This window comes from Lytechinus variegatus, chromosome 8, assembly GCF_018143015.1.
Source record: "Lytechinus variegatus isolate NC3 chromosome 8, Lvar_3.0, whole genome shotgun sequence".
Taxonomy (NCBI): domain Eukaryota; kingdom Metazoa; phylum Echinodermata; class Echinoidea; order Temnopleuroida; family Toxopneustidae; genus Lytechinus; species Lytechinus variegatus.
The window spans coordinates 39343786-39365386 of NC_054747.1; the positions used below are offsets into that span (position 1 = coordinate 39343786).

Consider the following 21601-nt stretch of genomic DNA (forward strand, 5'->3'; position numbering starts at 1 on the left):
AAGATTGTGATGAGGATGATAATGATAATTACAATATTAATAAGGAAAAGAAAAAAAAATAGTAAACAAGCAAATAAATAAATAGATAGATATATAGAAAGATGAATAAAAATAATAATACATAAATAAATAATTAAATATATAAACAAATTAATAAATGAATAAATAAAAATGGCTGTTACATTAAATATGACATGTACGAGTGCTTAAGCCATCTAGGCATATAACGTCCGATTTAGTTAGAATCCTATTCAAGTGCACGCATTGATGGGATTCATTGCTTATAATGATCATTCACATTAAAATATATAAAGGCCTGGTCACACCGCCCGAGCGTTGTCGGAGCGGTCGTGGAGCGGTAGGAAAAGAGGGTCGAATTTCGCTCACAAAATTGGGGAAAAATCGAAAAAAACAAAAATGGAAAAAAAAATCGAAATCGAAAATGGTGAACGGTAGAGAGCAGTGATGATTTTTTTTCTCTCCGCTCCACGACCGCTCCAACAACGCTTGGGCGGTGTGACCATGCCTTTAGCATTCTGTCTCTGTTTAATGACTTCTGTTATGCAATCTCCCATCAGTCTTTCAATTATATTTTTTTTCTAATTTGATTTATTGCTGTTATGTGCGCTATTTCGCATGACTTTGTAAACTAACTTCTCAATACCGCCCTTTCACACGGTAAAAAAAAAATCGTAATTTCAATGATGATTTCAGTGAAAAATAAGGCTAATGAATGATATTTAGCACGTGTAAAACCAAACTAGAACATAGGAATCACGAACGAAATGTACGAGTCATCAGTATAGATATGAAACTTATGGAAGTATAATTTCTATCGGATGCCACACCTATAAACCGTGATTAATGAGATAGACGTTAAATTGACAAAAAACATGTTTTAAGGGGGGGGGGGGGGTTCATGATATAGGTCATCAGTATACATAAACGGAAGGTAACAGTTGTATAGTAACGGGTACAACGTTTCTCGCATTAATTCCACCTTATAATTCGGGATTTACGAGATAGAAGTAAAAATGAAAGAAAGGGGAACAAAATTACCATCATTATTAAATGGGGACAGGTTAGTCGTCAGTACGTGTAAATGAAGCGTGATGATTGTACACAACGGGTGCTGTTTTCAACCTAATAAAGATAATGACGAACAGATATTACCTATATAAATTGCTTTAATCACGCAAAGTGGGAAGAGTTCCTGCTACGTATCCATCTCTACTGATTTTCGGTTCAATTCGCATCGGAGAACACGCGTTAGCCTTTCTCTAAACACTCCGCTTTTCTGAATGGATCCTGGAAAACCATGCCACCCACCCCCCCCCCCCCGAAAAACGGGAAAATTTGTGTCTTTCATTTCCCAGCTTGGTCCGTATAATTGAACTGAATATAATGGTTATAACGTTGAAAGGCAGTGCGTTTTATTTTGGTTATTATTAGCTCGAAATATGCAAAGTATTAAGTGCAAAGGTGTGACGGGATCTAGCGGGATACGAGTTAAACTGAATTTATTATCAATTCCCACTAACATGCATTCGTTTGTTCTCGCTTTAACAGTATATATTGTTTGGCAATAATAAAGCTGACAGAACAGCGACATGAAAATAGTTTGCGAATAATTCTATATGGAATATGATATTTCATATAAAATTATTTATAAACTGATAGCATCCTTTGTCAACTTTCATGTCTACACAAGCATGACAATTAGTTTTCATGTACTTTTGATTGTTTATGTTCGATTGATGCATAACTAATAATATTTCTTATTTAGTTTGCACTTTTGTTCATTACTCATCATACCTGAGATATCAAGCACTTCAGCCTTCGATACTTTACCATTCTCTTTCTAGTAGAAAGATGTGCAGAAGATGTCATTAAGGTCCTCTTCACACGTGAATCTTGATTCATAATCGTAATGGTGATTGCTATATTGTAATCGTGACTGTGATTAGCGTTCATGATTCTAACTATGTTTTAGTTTGGTTTCACACGTTCTAACAATTCGCCATTAGCCTTATTACTCACCGGAATCATCATTCAAAATACTTTTTACCGTGTGAAAGGACGGGTTAGTTCTTCAATTTGACGTGTTATTGCCGATCACAGCATTTGTAAAAATTAAACGCCATAAGATTTCAAAGTTTGCCAAGTAGATTGTGCAACATGCTATAATAGGCATTCAAAGTAGAAACGCTATAGAAATACCTTCATAAAGTATTCATTGAAGTGCTATTCTAGTTACCTGGTCTATTCAATTTATTCATCCTGTTATGTATGGCAGTAATGTCTACGTAATATTTGCTTTGAATTCTGCCTATCATGATGAAATAAATGAAAGGTAATTTGACCAAAATTGTCCACCAAATAACTTACGAACTGGTCTATTATGGAGAGAGTGTCATTTAATTTAGGAAGTCTTGCGTTGGATTGCAATAAAACCATTATGTTATTATGAAAGAGTCTTCATCATCTGTCCCTAAACCTGTGCTACGTAGACAAATTACAACAATGGTTTTTAGACATCAGTAACTTTAATGAAGTGCCTGCTAGCAAGGTAAGGTATCTTGAACAACAAATAAGAGATCCCCATTCTGCATTTAAAGATAAATTCCAGTTCTGGTAACGATCTCAAAATGACTTTTTACAGAATCTAATATAATGACCACCTAAGTGTCTGTTTGTATGAATAAAAAATGTGTGCCAAAGGATTCTGGAAGAAATTGTGTAATTGCTGAGAAATAAGCAAAATAAGCGCGGATTCAGTCACTTCCGTCGGGTCTTTATTCCCGCAATAATAATATGCTGTCCCACGCATGCCACGTGTGCCTATCTGTGTTCGATCTTCAGTGTGATCATTTTTCAGCGTAGATTTCAAGATTTCACAAAGTTCAGTTTATGAAACTGTACCAGATCTCGGTCCTCGATGATATACTGACAATTAGGCCTGGTTTTACAGACTTTCTCATGAAATCAGTGTTTACTGCAACTACTGGCATCTCTCTTTAAAGAAATGTCAGTACAAACTAGAATTCAATAGTGAAGAGTTTTTCCTTATACTTAATCAATATTTTGATAGATAACCAGCGAGAATATGAATGTGTAATTTATATTCAGAAGATTATAATGAAGATATATTGCAATGATATCGAATCAGAAAATAAAATCTATCCAAAGATTTAGTTATGGTGGAAAAAATGAGAAAGTAATAATTCGTAATGCATATATAATCATCATTGGAAACCTTTACAATTAAATCTGGCAAAGTTAACATGCACAACTGTAAAATAAATATTCGATGCGATCCGCGCGCTGAAAATATTGGAGATTTTTTTCTCTCTCTCTTTTGCCTCCCTCCCTTTTGGGATCGAAACCCCTGATATTGTAATTTCATATGGTGGTATTTTGATAAGGAATTTCAGTAGGTCCTACATGATAGTACAGGGGAATTAATCTCATTATCACACTAACATCGGAATGGTTTCTAACGTCTGGGAATGGGGAACGTGGTTAAAATGAGGGAAAACTGGTGAAAAGTACAATTTACGTTCTCATGACTATTGTATACAATCATCGTCATAAGTATCATGAAAGGCAGCTGGGCAAGATATATCGGCCTCAACGTAGCTCTCCTTGTCATGTTTTTTTTTCGACAAAAGCGATGAATATAGTATAACATGCACAATCCGACTTGCATGATAACGTATTTCGCCATGTCGACATTCAACTTTTAACAAGTCAACTTTGACAAATAAAACAAAATCCCACCAAGTCGATGTATGATGGGGAGTAATTCGACATGAAAGAATATCTCTCCATCACCATCGACATTGATCAAGTACATGACACGTTAAAACATCTGTTTAGAAAGGGCAATTTTTACATTTTTTAAAAAAACCCATTTCATGTTACGCAAGATTCAAATAACGCTCAGTATTCACCCATCGACTAGCCTTGCTCCATAATGGTACGAGGACAGGGCTCTTTCGTAAGAATCCATACCTTTCAATTTGTGTCCTTCCCTTCAACTTTCAATTGATTTCAATGCAATAGGCCCTGTATCCTCAAATATAAAAAAAACATAACAAAATCTCGATCTGATGCTTAATCCTTGAATAGAGCGTTTGTTTGCTAGACTCCCGCTCAAATATATTACCACAGACCTGTAAAAAGTGTAACACCTTAACTCCGAAAACCATCGTATTAAGGGAGGAATGGATGTCGACGACGACGGCGGCGGCGAATCGTAGCTCTTTATCATATATATATATATATATATATATATATATATATATATCTATATAAAACGAATTACGAAAAAACATGTTAACTTAATTGAATTGAAATTAACCAAAGTGGCTACAGGATCCCCCACAAAAAAGAAAAAATAATAATAACACAACTAAAAAACTGACAAATATTATGGTAACCAAGAAGAAGAGTTCTAAATACCGTAATGCACACCCATAGGGTGATCGGTGGGACATTTTTTGTCTGTACATCAAATTTATTATATAGAAGGGAAAATATGTTTGCAGACAGTGCCATTATTAAAAAAAAGCGCTTGAAGCTTTTGGGAAAAGGGTAGAAAATATCTCAAATTATACCTATGTGGTTTCTTTTGTGATTTGCTTTGCTCGATTCACCTAAACGAACTTTAAAAGCCTTAAGAATTTTTTCAATGATACTTTGGATGCATATAACAAATGCAAACATATCAATAATAGAAAGATCTGTAACGCATGCCTTACATCTTAGTACATCATTGCCACCGTCTGATAGTTGAACGGCGAATCACACACATAGAAATAATGGAAGCCAGTGGACCATCGAAAATGTGTATTATTGTGTTCTATATAAGCATTATAGCACAGTATAAAAGAGGTGTTTTTTAATAAAAAGGGGAAATATTACAAAGTGGTATACAAGAAGCACTAAAATCATAAACAGACATCACTGCCTCTGTAATGTGCTGTAAGATACAATATTGAAAATAAGCAAAGCGCTCATCGCCCACCTCTCCCCCCCTCTCTCACACAGTTCACAGTTTTTACCAGAGTCTTCTCAGGTAAAAAGTTTTATGACACAGGCCCCAGGGGAAGTAATCACACTATCGCACAAATATCCGAGTGGTTTCTAATGTCTGGGAATGGGGAAAGTTGTTAAAATGAAGGAAACCTGGTGAAAAGTACAATTTAGGTTCTCGTGACTAATGTATACAATCATCATCATAAGAATCATGACAGACAGCTGGGCAAGATACATCGGCCTCAGCGTAGCTCTCCTTGTCATGTTTTTTTTTCGACCAAAGTGATATTATAGTATAACATCATAACATGCACAATCCGACTTGCATGATAGCGTATCTCGCCATGACGACATTCAACTTTGACAAATAAAACAAAATCCCACCAAGTCGATGTATGATGGGGAATAATTCGAAATGAAAGAATATCTTTCCATCACCATCGACATTGATCAAGTAAATGACACGTTAAAACATCTGTTTAGAAAGGGCTATTTTTAACATCTTTTTTTAAAACCAATTTCATGTTACGCAAGATTCAATTAACGCACAGTATTACCCATCGACTAGCCTTGCTCCATAATGGTACGAGGACAGTCTGAACTCTTTCGCACGAATACACACCTTTCATTTTTTCCCTTCCATTCTACTTTCAATTGATTTCAATGCAATAGGCCCTGTATCCTCAAATATTAAAAAAAGAAAACATATAACAAATTCCAGATCCGCAGCTAGATCCTTGAATAGAGTGTTTGTTTGCTACACTTCTGCTCAAATATACATTAATCTAAAGTGATAAACCACAGACCCGTAAAAAGTGTATCACCTTAAATCCGAAAACCATCGTATTTAGGGGGAATGGATGTCGTCGACGACGACGGCGGCGGCGAATCGTAGCTCTTTATCATATAAAAAAATTAACAGAAACGAATTTTCAAAAAACATGTTAATTTAATTGAATTAAAATTAACCAAAGTGGCTACAGAATCCCCCACAAAAACATAAAAAATAATAATAACACCACTTAAAAACTGACAAATATAATGGTAACCAAGAAGAACGTGAGTTGTAAATACCGTAATGCGCACCCATAGGGTGATCGGTGAGACATTTTTGTCTGTACTTCAAATTTATTATATAGAAGGGAAAATATGTTTGCAGATAGTGCCATTATTAAAAAAGCGCTTGAAGCTTTTGGGAAAAGGGTAGAAGATAACTTAAATAATACCTATGTGGTTTCTTTTGTGATTTGCTTTGCTCGATTCACCTAAACGAACTTTAAAAGCCTTAAGAATTTTTTTCAATGATACTTTGGATGCACATAACAAATGCAAACATATCAATAATAGAAAAATCTATAAGCATGCCTTACATGATAGTACATCATTGCCATCGTCTGATAGTTGAACGGCGAGGTACACACATATAAAGAATGGAAGGCAGTGGACCATCAAAAATTTGTATTATTGTGTTCTATATAAGCATTATAGCACAGTATAAAAAAGGTGTTTTTTTAATAAAAAGGGGAAATATTACTTAGTGGTATACAGGAAGCATTAAAATCATAAACAGACATCACTGCCTCTGTAATGTGCTGGAAGATACAATATTGAAAATAAACACAGCGATCATCCCCCTCTCTCTCTCTCTCACACACACACACACACAAATGTGCATTTGCGTATAATAATATGCACATATCACTTTCTCTCGCTCTTTCTCCCTGTCCTCTCTCGTTCACTCTTTCTATGTTTGCATCTCCCTCCATCTCCCTGGTTTGTTTTTATGACCTCACTCATGAGCAGGAGTATTCAAAAAATCCAGGTGAGAAAATCATACAGATTTATCATAGAGCATGCCCAAGGACTTAGCGATGATAGCAACTCCAATTAAGTATCAGAGTAGATGAAACTAACGTGTGAAAAGGTCCTTGCATTCAAAGTCCAACTTAATTCCTATTGCTAAATGTAATATACCGTTTGTAGCCTCATATCATATTATATATGTATATATATATATATATATATATATATATATATATATATATATATATATATATATATATACATATATACATATAAAACGTGATGAAAAGGTGATGAGCCTGACCCCACCACTTTCAACACCTTTGTCTGTTAGGAGTTAGTAATTGATATAATGAAACGTTTAGGATGATCAAATAAGAGAAGAGGATTCCACCCCCTCCCCAGAGCAATGCCAGGGCAATTTAAAGTTAGAGTTATTTACTAGTCATGGCGCGCATCATGGTAGTGTTTGACCAAAAGCTGAAGGCAATACAAAACCTATACCTCTGATCTCCAAACTCCTTGTTACCAATAATTATGGTGATTATAAAGCAAAATAGTTAATCTACAGAGTGATGGTTATATCTATGGTAATATCAACAACAAAAAATTCATCAAGTTATGCATTTGTGGTATTTTACAGGGTGGCATATATCACCAACTTAGTGGTCTTCCATGTGGCTCTGTTAACAAAAGAAAGAATAACAAACAGTATCATTGATAATAATAGGCAAGTGAAAACAAGATATAATACATAATAGAAATACACAATTTGTATAGGCACAAACATGTTATAAGAAAAATCAGTGGTATCCTTGGGCCTTTTGTTCATTTATAATAAACTTTGACAATTTGACTCAAATAAACTAACAAAAATAAATTAGAACGAAAAGAAAATCACCAAGTATCAAAAGTGGGAGAATGGTTACCTGTCAACACCGATACCAACAATTCCTATATAATATTTACATTTTTCACCACATTTTGATTGCTCACAAGACCGCTGAGAAATGATATATTGACATGTACCATAACTAAAAAAAGAGGCCTAGTAGTTTTCTTTAAATTTACATATGCTATATATCCTAGGAATTTATTTACACCTCATCTGCAGATACCATAGATTTCAGCTCGTATTTACAACTTTGCAAAATAGATGACATTTTAATACAACTTTCAAGTTGGTTTTATACTGGCATGACTGTAGTTTCTAAAAAGGAAGGACTATGCTTGTACGAATCTGTCCTGAATGTGGGTTTTCGCAATGTATCCTTTACAGCATGTCTTGTCACAGTCATCAGTAGCGAGGTGACATGTTGTAAACACTTCTTTCAGTTTGTTAGGGCCATGTCATGCATTGATTTATACAACATCACTGCATGTTATGGTCATATTAGAAACTAATATAGACGAAAATCATGATAGCAGCGATAGGGATTGGTGATAATTGAGAAAATGGGGAAAGGAATCCATAGTAAAGTGGTAAAGAAAAAAAAATACCTTGGTTGATTTCAATACTCGGCGGTACCGAACGAAAACAATACCGTTTAATAAAATAATGCAATTTTTATTTACAAATCACTGGCCAGTTGAGAAATGAAAGGAGCGGACTGAAAAGACGGTGGCCTCTATCCTCACTCGGAAATATCTTCACAAAACCAGACAATTGAGAAAATGGGGAAAGGAATCCATAGTAAAGTGGTAAAGAAAAAAAAATACCTTGGTTGATTTCAATACTCGGCGGTACCGAACGAAAACAATACCGTTTAATAAAATAATGCAATTTTTATTTACAAATCACTGGCCAGTTGAGAAATGAAAGGAGCGGACTGAAAAGACGGTGGCCTCTATCCTCACTCGGAAATATCTTCACAAAACCAGACAATTGAGAAAATGGGGAAAGGAATCCATAGTAAAGTGGTAAAGAAAAAAAAATACCTTGGTTGATTTCAATACTCGGCGGTACCGAACGAAAACAATACCGTTTAATAAAATAATGCAATTTTTATTTACAAATCACTGGCCAGTTGAGAAATGAAAGGAGCGGACTGAAAAGACGGTGGCCTCTATCCTCACTCGGAAATATCTTCACAAAACCAGACATCGACCTTGTCCCCGTGGTACTCTTCGCAAATAGGTAACAAAGGAAAAACAGGTTTTCGGGGCGTTCACAAGAGACGTGTTTGTTCTGATATTATATAAAGGTGTACAATACTTGAATATTAAACGCATCAAGGTATTATACGCAGAGACGATTAGGTGTGAGAAAGATTTTGATTTCAGTCGGTCTTCATGATACTACACTGTCAAAACTCTTCTTGGAATGAATTTGCTTCTTTGAAATCAAATTATTTTACTATTAACATCCGTCGGTTTATTCTTTCTTCCCCACATATCATTCTGATACACAAAGTCTCCGCTCATCATCTGATGTACTCTTGCTCCAAAACACTGATGGGGAATCATGCTTTCTACACTGTAAAACTGTGGTGTTTAAACTGACACCAATTGGTGTTAATAGAGGACCACACCCTGATGTGTTAAAATTACACCCTAGAGATTAAACATAACACCAAAGAGTGTAAATGTAACAATAAAAAGGTGTTGTAATAACACCTTTAGGTGTAAAACTAACACCACCAATTTAACACCAGTGTAAATAACTGGTGTGGTCATCTATGTACACCGCTTAACACCACAGTTTTTGCTGTGTAGCATACCCAATTTTATTTACTTCCAAAGAAATATGTATATACTGTATAATAAGTAAACAAGCATATGACTAAACGAATAAACAAATAATCAATCTGAAAAATAAAAACTCTCCAATTATTTACCTTTACGGTAAGAGTATCCAAAGTCATTGTACATGGGATTATTTCTGTTTAATAACTTGCCGATATCTTTTTCATTGTTAATACCTAATTATTGTATGCCCTTCTGCGCACTTAAATGCATTCACTTTTATGCATTCATAACTGTGCTGGTGGTTGCAAAGATTATGCATAATAATGAATCCCTCATAAACATTAATGGAGGAAATATCTAAACAATGAATGAGTTAATGATCTAGCAAAGTGACAGGATTATGTAATAACAACGGGTCACGCTTGGCAATGGGATTTCAGCAACAAAACGGTTTGTCCATGCTACGCTCTAAGAAAATGAAATAATGAAAAGTTGGAGGAGTGCCAGCCTTTTTTAAATGTTCCACTTACTTCTTAAAATGGTTTGACCAACACTTAAATCATTGGATTCATCTTAAAGTTTATGTCTGGTCGAATATAATATTGTTAATAGGTTGTCTCTCCCCCAGCCTTTCAATTGTTGACTTAAGATTTCACTTTGTAAAGTGTAGAGGCTGGATATCGCTCAAATTTATCAATATCTGTGAAAAGGGGTTTGATAAAAATGTTAGTAAAAAATGATTGAATCAATTCAATGTGTTATGTCAAAGAAGTGGTGGTTACCTTTACGCCTATATCGTGCTCAAAAACACATAACTTCAATTCATTCCACCGTGATCTATGCAATCAGGCATTCATAATTTTATTTTTGTTATTATTCTCGCTTTTTTATCTACAAAGCAAAGACGAATGATAAACAACCAAGTCTGAGAGAAGAGAAGTATTTCGAAATTGAGAGCTGTAATTTTTGTTAATTTTACCAGTATTAGAACCTTCATATCATAATTGATTAAGAATAGGCATCACAAGTACTTTTTTCATTTCGAAAAATTGACACCAAAGAGGAACGGTAAATAGACGAGTTCGTAGTTACTTCATGGACAATTTTGGTCAAATGACCTTTAATTTCTTCCATCATGACAGGCAGATTTCAAAGCAAGATATTACGTAAGCTTGCCTTACATAGCAGGATGAAGACAATGAATAGACCAGGTGACTAGAATAGCATAAAAATGAATTCCTACTTTGAATGCATATCTTAGCATGTTGCACAATATACTTTGCAAACTGTGAAATACCCGTCGTTCGTGGAAGCATTGTTGTTTTTTTTTAATGTAAATGAAAACAATTTAAAAGAATATATGAATAATCAAGACATCAAAGTTGGTGCTTATCTCATTAGGTTTTAAATCACCATGTCACTTTATTACAAATGACCTTCTTCTGATCATGCGTAGAATCTTTTGATCATGCGCAGAAAGGAACTACGAACTGGCTTATTGCCAATTCGTCCACTGCCAACTCGTCTACTCACCACTATTATTCTACCTTTATTAAAGGTCTACCTTTATTTCGTTTAATGCCATTCCGTCCATCAACATTTCGTTTAACAACCATTTGGTCCGATCATGACTTCATCTAATCACCAGTTGATCTACGACCATTTCGTCTCATAACCAGTTGGTCTAAAACTCGTTTTACTTTAATTAATTTTACCAAAATAATCAAGACGTACATTCTATTTGAATGAAAAAAAATAAATTTTCCGCGATATTTATGTAATTATTTGCTTTATTATGTGGCTCCTTTTTTCGCTCGAAATTAATTTGCGCTTGAATAATCAATTTTGTCCTTATTCCCATACGCCCTTAAATGACGAGTCACCGATGCCCCGGATGCGTCGTGTTTGAAGCCGCTTCCAACGTTCAGCAGGAGCCGCCTTCACGAGTGCGAATTTGAAGCCGAATTGAGATCATTATTCCCCCTGATACATATGGCCCAAGGCCTGCAATTGTGTGTACACTCAAGTCGGCTTCAATTATTTGAAAATTCACCATTTTTAGCCCCCACTGAGGCAGTATTTATTCCTGCTGTATAAAACGCCAAATTTCCTTTTCTTGAAACCCCTTTCAGAGGAAAGACTAGGCTTTCCTCTTTCAGCTACATGTAATGAATTGTTACCACCTTAAGGGGACTGTAGAAGAAACACCTCTTACAAATTCATCGAATTTATTGGAAAATTTGCCATTTTGTAGCTCCCGTTGGGACAAAAAGGGCGTTTCTGGTAGTTAGTAGAGCCACGTCTTCATATCAAGCTGATAGAGGAAAGCCTACTATTTCCTCTCCAAGTGGTTTTAAGGCAGTAAAAGTGGCAGACCTACAGTATATGTATTAGAAACGTCTTTTTGCCTCAATCTTGTCAATGGGTGCTCCAAAATGATTAGTATTCCAATGAATAGGCAATAATGCCAAAAAAAAATGGTTGGGGTGATTTCGACTGCCAATGAAAGGGGGTATACTTTCATTTGCCAGCACTTCTTATGTAGTTGATAGAGCAAAACATATTCTTTCCTCCCCAAATAGTTTAAGGCAGTAAAAGTGGCAGAAACGCATTGCTGCTTCAATGGGGTTCAAAATGGTGAATTTTCCAGTAAAAAGGTAATAAAGCTAAAGGGGTGGGGCGATTCCGACAGTTCACCCCCCCCCCCCCCGGAGCGGATAGGCTCTTATTTGCAAGCACTTCTTTACATGTAAAAAAAAAATATTTCCTTTCCAAGTAGTTTCAAGGCTGTAAAATTAGTAGAACTATATATTATAAATGACATTTTTTCTTGATGGGGGCGACAAAATGGTGAATTGTCCAACAAATAGGCAATAATGCAAAAGGGGTGGAGTGATTTCAACACCCCCTGAAGGGGGTAGGCTTTTATTTTTCAGCACTCCTCTATGAAGCTGATAGTGCAAAACCTGAAGTATTTAAGGCAGTAAAGGTAGCATAACTCTATATCACAACGCTTTTGTGCCTCAACAGAGGCTCCAAAACGAAGAATTTTCCAATAGATATATGCAAAGGTGGGTGATTTCGACAGTCCCTTGAAGGGGGTAGGCTCCGATGGGTTAGCTCTTTTTTATATGAAGCTGATAGAGCAAAGCTTACTATTTCCTTTTCAATTGGTTTTAAGAAAAACAATTCTTTACCCTAATTAAGAAGCACCTTTTTGCCTCAATCGGGGGTCCAAAATGGTGAATTTTCGAATAAAAAGGCAATATACGTAAATAAAGGGGGGGGGGGCGACTTCGACAGCTCCGAGAGGGAAAGGGTCTGATGTATCAGTGCTTCTTTATTTTTAGCTGGTAGAACGAACTCTACTCTTAAAGTGGTTTCAAATCACTCAAATGGGGTGTACCATAAAGCACAAATGCTTTTTTTTGCCTCAATGTGGGGTCCAAAATGGTGAATTTTAAAATAAATTGGCAATATGATGATATAAGCAAAATGAGTTGGTGACTTCAACCCCCCCCCCCTTCAGTAAGAGGTACGCTTCGATGTGTCGCTTCTTTTAAAATCTGGTCGAACAAACTCTACTCTTTCATCTCCAAGTGGTTCAAAGCAATTAATGTGGATGTATACCCGGTTGCTCCAAAATAGTAATGTCCAATAATTAGGCAATATACAACATATGGCAAAAGGGTGTGACTTCAACAGCATCCCCCCCCCCGAGAGGGATGTGTCTCGACGTGCCAGCATTTGTTTTACGTAGCTGATAGAGAAAAGCCTATTTTCAAATTTCAAAGTGCTCAAAGCATACTAATCCTTAAAAATTATCTGGGTGTTTCACAAAGATTTAGATATGACTTATGTGGTGTTGCAAGAAACTTGCCATCAATTGCAAGTCAATTTTTGGTCCCTAAATCAATCATATTTCTTGCAGATAATTGCAAATTAGTGATTGATTGCTAATCTGCTCCTTGAAACAAGAAGTTTAATCTGATTTGCTACAGTTAACGTTGAGCTATCAGTTGTAAAATTGCGACATAATATTTTCAATTGATCGCAAATATTTTCTAGCAACAACCCCTTAGAGACGCACTTAAATGCCGTCGCGCACATGATATGCAACGCGCATTCTCATTTATCAATGCGCAGTAGTGCGCGTCCTCTTGGCATAATCCGACCAATGAAGTTATTCTTTTTAGATCGCAGGCAACTAGGAATTTAAGTGCGACTCTGATCCATGCTTAAATCTCTGTGAAACATACCCCTGATACTTACCTACATAACCTTCCATAATAGCAATCTGCATTGCTGTATATCCGGATTCATTCCGATCGTTGACGTCAAATCCAAGTTCATTACGATTCGCCAACAGCACCTTCAGAGTTGCCACATCACCGTTCTCCGCTGCCTGGAAAAACGCATCCTTACCGCCGAGTTCTTCGGTGCCGCCAGCCGGTTGTTCAACAAGTTCGGTTCCTTCTTTCATGTCATCCATAGTCTATCACCCTTCTAAGGACTAGGTGTCGAGTCAACAACTACACATTAATCGTTTATTACAGGATCACCCGAATGATTAGAGCAACAAAACCACACTGTCTAACATGGGAAATTACCAAAATAGTATGAATGTGGAAAATTATATAGAGATGTTGCCAGTTTCAGGAACAATGGGAGCATTCCGACTCTTATAGGTTCACCGACGATCCGATCGAATAGATGAATAGGAAGGACTGTCTGATCTTATGTTGGGCTCGTGGGTGAATGCACTCAAGCGCTGCAACAAACCAGCAAACCTCATCGATGCAGCGAATGCCAAAGCGGTACTTTGAACATCGAGCTCGGGAGAGAGATGGCGTTCTACCGTATTAGAGTATGCACCTAAGCTTAAGTCATCGCCTTTTCCAGTACGATTCTTGTAGCGATTACTTCAACAATACTTGTAGGAATCAAGTTTCGGGGCGTGTAAACTCCTTTTGATGTAGGTTAGATATATCGGGGTTTTGGAGACGCTTGATCCTGAAAATGTCAAAACCAAAGAAAAATAGTAAAAGGGTGCAATACGAAATTATCTTCTAATTGATATTTCAAAGTCCCTCAAAATTTTATCTCAAAATTGCAATTTCGTTTGGAAAATGTCAGAATGTCCACTCTCTCTCTCAGCTCTTCAGATTTTTTTTGCCTTAGGCATGTTTTGACACTTGAAAAATTATTAGCTCATGATTTGAAAAGCCAATAAATTGGGCTTTTCAAATTGATGATTGATTGCTAGCCTTTGTGATATGAGGGCCTTGGACTAGTACAATGCGATCAACATCATGCTAATAATAAAGTGGCATGTTGCAAATATCCATGCGTGAAGCGTTTTTTGGGGTAGCTCAAATCATTGTGTTTGTCCTTTTGTTGAAAACCATTTTTTTTCCTCCATGTCTGGTGGCATTTCAATCCTGACGAGATTTAATAGATAAATTAAAACTCTCGAATGTGACAAAATAATAAATATTCACAGACATGTTAGAAATGCTAAAGTATAATCTAAAACGCTTCAAGTTGTACATTAACAGTACATAAGAATTGCAAGTAATTATCATTTGCTTTCTTTAAGCGCTTAGGACGCAATTTGTCATAAGTGCTTAACAAATGATCATTTCGATTATTATCTTAAAAGCAATACAATCGAGTTTTTTCATGCACCTTTCCCAAAAGCGCAAAGTAGGTAGTCAGGGTTAATTGTCAATTCGACTATTTCCAGCTCGTCCACTCATCAAATGGTCTACCCTCATTTAGTATGAGCTATTTCGTCCATCAACGTTTCGTCTATCAACCATTTGGTCTAATCATCAATTCGTTTAATCACCAGTTCGTCTATTGCCATTTTGTATCATAGATAATACCTATTTGGGTACCTACAATGGATGTAATAATACCCATTTTATTTTTATTCATTTTGCACAATCATGATTCAATTTTCCAAAGGCGCTCGATCACACAAAACATACAAACTCACACACATACACACACATATGCCTATATAAATGTGTACGAATACAAGTATACACACACACACACACATATATATATATATGTGTGTGTGTGTGTAAAGTTATACATGTACAACAGCTTTTGGCAACTCTTTTTTATTTAAATATTGTAAAGAAATGGATGAAGAGAACAATGGTAGGCGTAGCTTAAATCAAGGTTCCCCAGAGCTATCTACCCTTTGGAAAAATTGGTGATGCCGAAAAAATGTCTCTGCCGGGAATCGAACCCGGGCCCCCAGCTTTGAACGCCGGTGCCTTAACCACAAGACCACAGAGACGGTTAGCAGCTAATGCGAGCCCGATCCGATTGACTGTCAGATAGACAGATTTTCGACACTATACCAATTATATATTCCTTTGTCGGGTGAAGGTGAGTTTTGAACAATGACAAGCCGCCATGCCTCAGCTGGATCAAAGCTATTGCTTCGATACAGTACACATATGGGAGAAGAAATACAAATGTGTAAAGTTATACATGTACAACAGCTTTTGGCAACTCTTTTTTATTTAAATATTGTAAAGAAATGGATGAAGAGAACAATGGTAGGCGTGGCTTAAATCAAGGTTCCCCAGAGCTATCTACCCTTTGGAAAAATTGGTGATGCCGAAAAAATGTCTCTGCCGGGAATCGAACCCGGGCCCCCAGCTTTGAACGCCGGTGCCTTAACCACTAGACCACAGAGACGGTTAGCAGCTAGGGCGAGCCCGATCCGATTGACCGTCAGATAGACAGATTTTCGACACTATACCAATTATATATTCCTTTGTCGGGTGAAGGTGAGTTTTGAACAATGACAAGCCGCCATGCCTCAGCTGGATCAAAGCTATTGCTTCGATACAGTACACATATGGGAGAAGAAATACAAATGTGTAAAGTTATACATGTACAACAGCTTTTGGCAACTCTTTTTTATTTAAATATTGTAAAGAAATGGATGAAGAGAACAATGGTAGGCGTGGCTTAAATCAAGGTTCCCCAGAGCTATCTACCCTTTGGAAAAATTGGTGATGCCGAAAAATGTCTCTGCCGGGAATCGAACCCGGGCCCCCAGCTTTGAACGCCGGTGCCTTAACCACTAGACCACAGAGACGGTTGGTAGCTAGGGCGAGCCCGATCCGATTGACGGTCAGATAGACAGATTTTCGACACTATACCAATTATATATTCCTTTGTCGAGTGAAGGTGAGTTTTGAACAATGACATATATATACATATCTCACCAGCAGATTAATATGAGCGCGAAGCGCGAGCTGAAAATTTTGATATTTCGATCTGAAAAAAATTGAGTTTAATGGACGTTTTTAATAAAGAACAAGATATATATATATCCAACAAAAGATTATTTCAAATCGAAGTGGGAGTTCTTTTGAGGTTTAGAACTGAGAATGGGAACATATTTACCTTGGTAATCATGGAAAGTATGGGTTTTTTTATACAGAAATTATGCGAGCGCGAAGCGCGAGCTGAAATTTTTTGATATTCCAATCTCAAAAGTGGACATTTTGAGCACGATTTTAGACGAAGAGCGAGTTGTGTATCTCAATCTCGCTTGCTGATTTCTGTGTAACATTACAATCTTATTGTATTTTTAGCACATGCGGAATTATTGGTGGGGGGTGCAAAATTATATGTTTGTATGTTTATATGTATTGAGCCAACTGGTTATCAGACGAAATGACGAAATGTCAATTAGATCATGTGGATAGTGGACGAACTGACGGTAGACTAAATGATAGTAAACTAGTTGGTAATTAGACAAATTGGCATTAGACCAAGTGAATACAAACCGTAGTGAGCGTCAATTAATACGTTACGGACCAGTGATGGAAGAGCGAGAGAGAGCCAACAATGTAAAGAACGGACCCCGTCTTACAAAGAGTTGCGATTTATCCGATCAACCTCAACTGAAATCCATAAAGTTTTTTTTTCTTTCTATGCTAATTGTGCACAATATCCTTTGTAAAGAAATAAAAATAAGCACTCTGAGTTGTCACGAAAATGATAAGTGTATGAATATACATCATATCTAGAATATGTTAAAAAGACATGCATAACAGATTTTGAAGTTGCTGGCTTGCCGGAGTTGTGTTTGATCGGATCAATCCTAACTCTTTGTAAGACGGGCCCAAGAACATCAAATCAGGGTGACCAGACGTCCCGTATTTCCCGGGATTGACCCGTATTTTGCTCCTTTGTCCCGGCGTCCCGACAAACCCTTCCCGGGACGCCTATTTGTCCCGTATTTCATTTAGTGAAATCTGGTCACCCTGCATCAAACTCATCACATAAGTTCTGATCAGTATCACAAAACGTGTTATTGAGGGGGTATCAAGGGGTGGATGATGCCTCATTTCACATTTCTCCTATGTATTTGTTCATACTGGCCCGTATTCTGAAGTCAGGTTAAACTTAGACCACGGTCTAACTCTGTGCTAAAGTTATGGGAAGCCAAAACTTTAATAAACATGGTTAAGTTGTATTTGTCCTATGTTTACCGTGCTCTTTTCTTATTCATCGATGGTGAAGACAATCATCTATTTATACTCCCTAGAGAATTGTGAATGATTTGAAAGGCAAATGAGCTGAAATATGATATCTCTACTGTTAGTGATTTATGTGATAACCGGCTATCCATACTTAAACCACACCTTTAAACCCGAGTTCAAGTTGAACCCGACTTTAGAATACGGGTAATTATGTTTGTTTACAATAAGTACAGAATATAGCAATAATATTCAGGGATTTAACAGATGACTCAATTACTTGTTATTCATGTAAAATTGCCACTGGGGCCATTCACTTTTTCAAGGAACTTTATTCCTAGTATCTATACATGTATATCTAAAGTCCTACATGTTGGTTTAAAAAAAAACCAATATTTATCAAGGACTATTTAACGAAATACAAATGAAGATCAAGCCAAAATTAACAATATACAAAATTAATAATTGAAGCAGAATAACAAGTTGTTGGGGTTCTTTGCTATCAAATTAACACAAATTCAGATATTTGATGTTTACACGAACCGCAAGCAAACCAACCAAAAACCGTTGGTCAACCGATTCACTATAATATTCAAGGCCTAATGAAAAAAGACGAATTCGTCGGCGTTTTGCATGAAATGGCATTGACAAAAAGCATCGATTCACGGACTATTAAATACAACAGCAAAATAGAACTGAAAATTACGTGATAAACAAATAATATTAATAATGATAATAATAAGCACACCAAGTCAGCATTTATTTTGCGCCTTCCATTAAACTATTCCGAGGCGAAGACGGATACTTTTACGGGGGAAAAAGATGTCTGCTTGTGTGGATGCATGGTCAGATCCAATTCCAAAAGAATACCCCCCTCCAAAAATGAATAGATAGAAATAAATGATAAAATGAATATAAGAAGAATAAAAAATCAAAACATAAATAAAAGGAAATAGTCATTTAATAATAATGATATATATTAGCGTGAAGGGTTATAACTTGTTATGATAATAATATAATAAATGTCTATATTAATACATAAAAGAACACCCGTTGCAGTCAAAGGCAGAATTGCAAATACAAGGTAAAAGAAGACATATAAATTGACAAAAAACGCAAATATACAAACAAGGGATATACTATATATGAATAAAAATACATATGAAACAGCCAGTCAATACACAATAAAGAGTCAATACACAGAGCCTGTCAGTACACAATAAACGCAAAAATGTTGGGGCCCAGTGGATTAGTCTTCGGAGTTTGAAACAGAGGGTCGTGGGTTCTAATCCCAGCCATGGCGTAATTTCCTTCAGCAATAAACTGATCCTCAATGTGCTGCACTCAACCCAGGTGAGGTAAATGGGAAGTAATTCCTTAAAAAAGCTGTGTGCGCTATGAACGCCTAGCTTAGCCAGGTAATATAGGAGCGCCTTGAGCACCTAACAAGGGATATGTGCGCAATATAAATACCCTATATTAGAGAGTGACCTCCATTCGACCTTGCAAAGGCAACAAGAAAAATAAATGAGTTGCGATATTGAATTAGGGTGATCAAAAAACAGTAAGAACAACAGGGGAAAAGAAATGCAGAACAACAAATCGGCATAATCATTGGGTAGCATTGCAGATTATTAGATAATAAAGAAAAGAAAAGTAGAGATTGCATGACTTTAGTTTGATTTTATTTTACCATATATTAACCCACATCATTCAATTTCATTTTAAACCTGTGCAATATCAATATACAAACAAACAATTTCAAAATAAAGCATTCTTGTATAATAATATTCAATTTTAATAACTTTCAAGTAATATCATACTTCCTAGATTGCATTGTTATTCCCAGTGAATACACTTTTATTTCTCATTAATAATCCTTTCAAACAGTACTACATTATTCATGCATGTAACTATTTTATTTACTATTTATTTCTCGAACAAAGTGTTTAATTTATTAGTTATTTTATCTTGTACATATATTGTAACCATTGCAATTCAGTCTTTGGACTGCGGGAATGGATAATTTTAATAAAATCCTTCAATAATGATAATAAAAGCGACAAATTGGTGTGATCGAACAAAGGTCACTTAACAAGGTCAAATGGAGCAGTAAAACATACAATAGATTGTTGGACATGCATGAAAGTTTTAACAAAAGTACAAGTCTGTCCAAGCAACAAGCCGACCCGAACGAAAATAGAACCGAAATAAGCATATCACTTTACAATTTGATTCTCCATCTATTCAAATCAACCACAGACGGCAAAATGAAACTGTTAAGAGTTTACCTCCATTTTTCGACCGATTCTTGGACGTGATTTACCGTACAGAGACTGTGGCTATCACTTATATCAGATTGACTTGAGATAGGTTGCAGTACCCTTTGAAGATTACAGCAGATGATGATGATGATTGACAATCTTACAATTGTCGTTTAAAAGGCCAGGAAAAATCAAAGATTTTAAACCTTCTCAGTGTGTGTGCGTGAAATGAGTACCATGTTTAGGAAACAGTGAGGATCCATTGACCTTGAAGTCTTGTTGTTTATAAAATCCGAAGGAGAACTTCTAGTTTATCGCACTTTCCTACATTTGAATTTGAATACTGAACATAATATCCATTATTCACTATTTTTTTGTACTAAACAATATTAGCTGAGAAAAAATGCCTACTTAACCGCATTCCAACATCTTGTTAAGCTTAGACTTTGTTATTTTTAACAATGGTTGGACCACTCCCTTCTTCAGGCTCGATGAACACTAGACAAACGGTAGCTGTAACATGCCAAGTGATCAAAGAACTCCTACAGGATGAGGAATTCCTTAAAGACCCGGTCCCACTGCACTAACGGATGAAGTGAGGATGTGGATCAGAAAAATGTCATGCCATCCGTTGGAAAACGCAATGCGTCCGTCGTGTACATGTACACATTGTATACGTGCTTCATACGCTCTATCCATCGAGTATCCCTCCACTGTGATTTCACCCGCGCCGTGTGCGATGTAAATCCGCAACGCACACGACCAACAAACGTTCCATGTCCGTTCTCTTCCGTTAAACGTCCGCTATATATTCTCTGCGTCCCCTTGGCTTTCTCGCAACTCACATCCAATGCAGCTGACAGCTGAAAGAGGCAGGAAAGGTAAGGTACATGGAACGCATAATGAGTTGCACGGAACTATAGAAAGGATGTGAGCGTATCTCGCAAATAAAGTATTCAAAACCACCGGTAACCCCTTCGTAGCTGTCGTCCACTTCTATCCATTTTCATCGGGTAGGTTTCCGATGAACATCAATTTAACATCTACGATAAAAACATAATCATTTCCCACGTCCGCTCTTTTCTGTTATGTTTTCGCATTTTTGGGGGCTACTTTTGTCCATTTCTGGAGCGGATGAAAACGGATGGAGCCACACCGAAATTTCACTCGTCCACTGTGTCCTTAACGAATACCTTTTGTGTCCGTTGGCCAGAGCGGGACCAGACCTTAAAGGCATGGTCACACCGCCCGAGCGTTGTTGGAGCGGTCGTGGAGCGGAGAGAAAAA

The 21601-nt window shown here is 36.5% G+C and overlaps 1 protein-coding gene across 1 annotated transcript in view; it reads right to left on the bottom strand.

Moving 5' to 3' along the window:
- LOC121420485 (short transient receptor potential channel 4-like) overlaps window positions 1–14513 on the bottom strand; it is a 36425-nt gene extending 21912 nt beyond the window's left edge. The window contains exon 1 of the mRNA XM_041615138.1: window positions 13804–14513. Within this exon, the coding sequence (XP_041471072.1) occupies window positions 13804–14023 (220 nt within the window). The 5' untranslated portion in view covers window positions 14024–14513. The remainder of the gene's footprint in view (window positions 1–13803) is intronic.
- Window positions 14514–21601: the final 7088 nt, after the last annotated feature.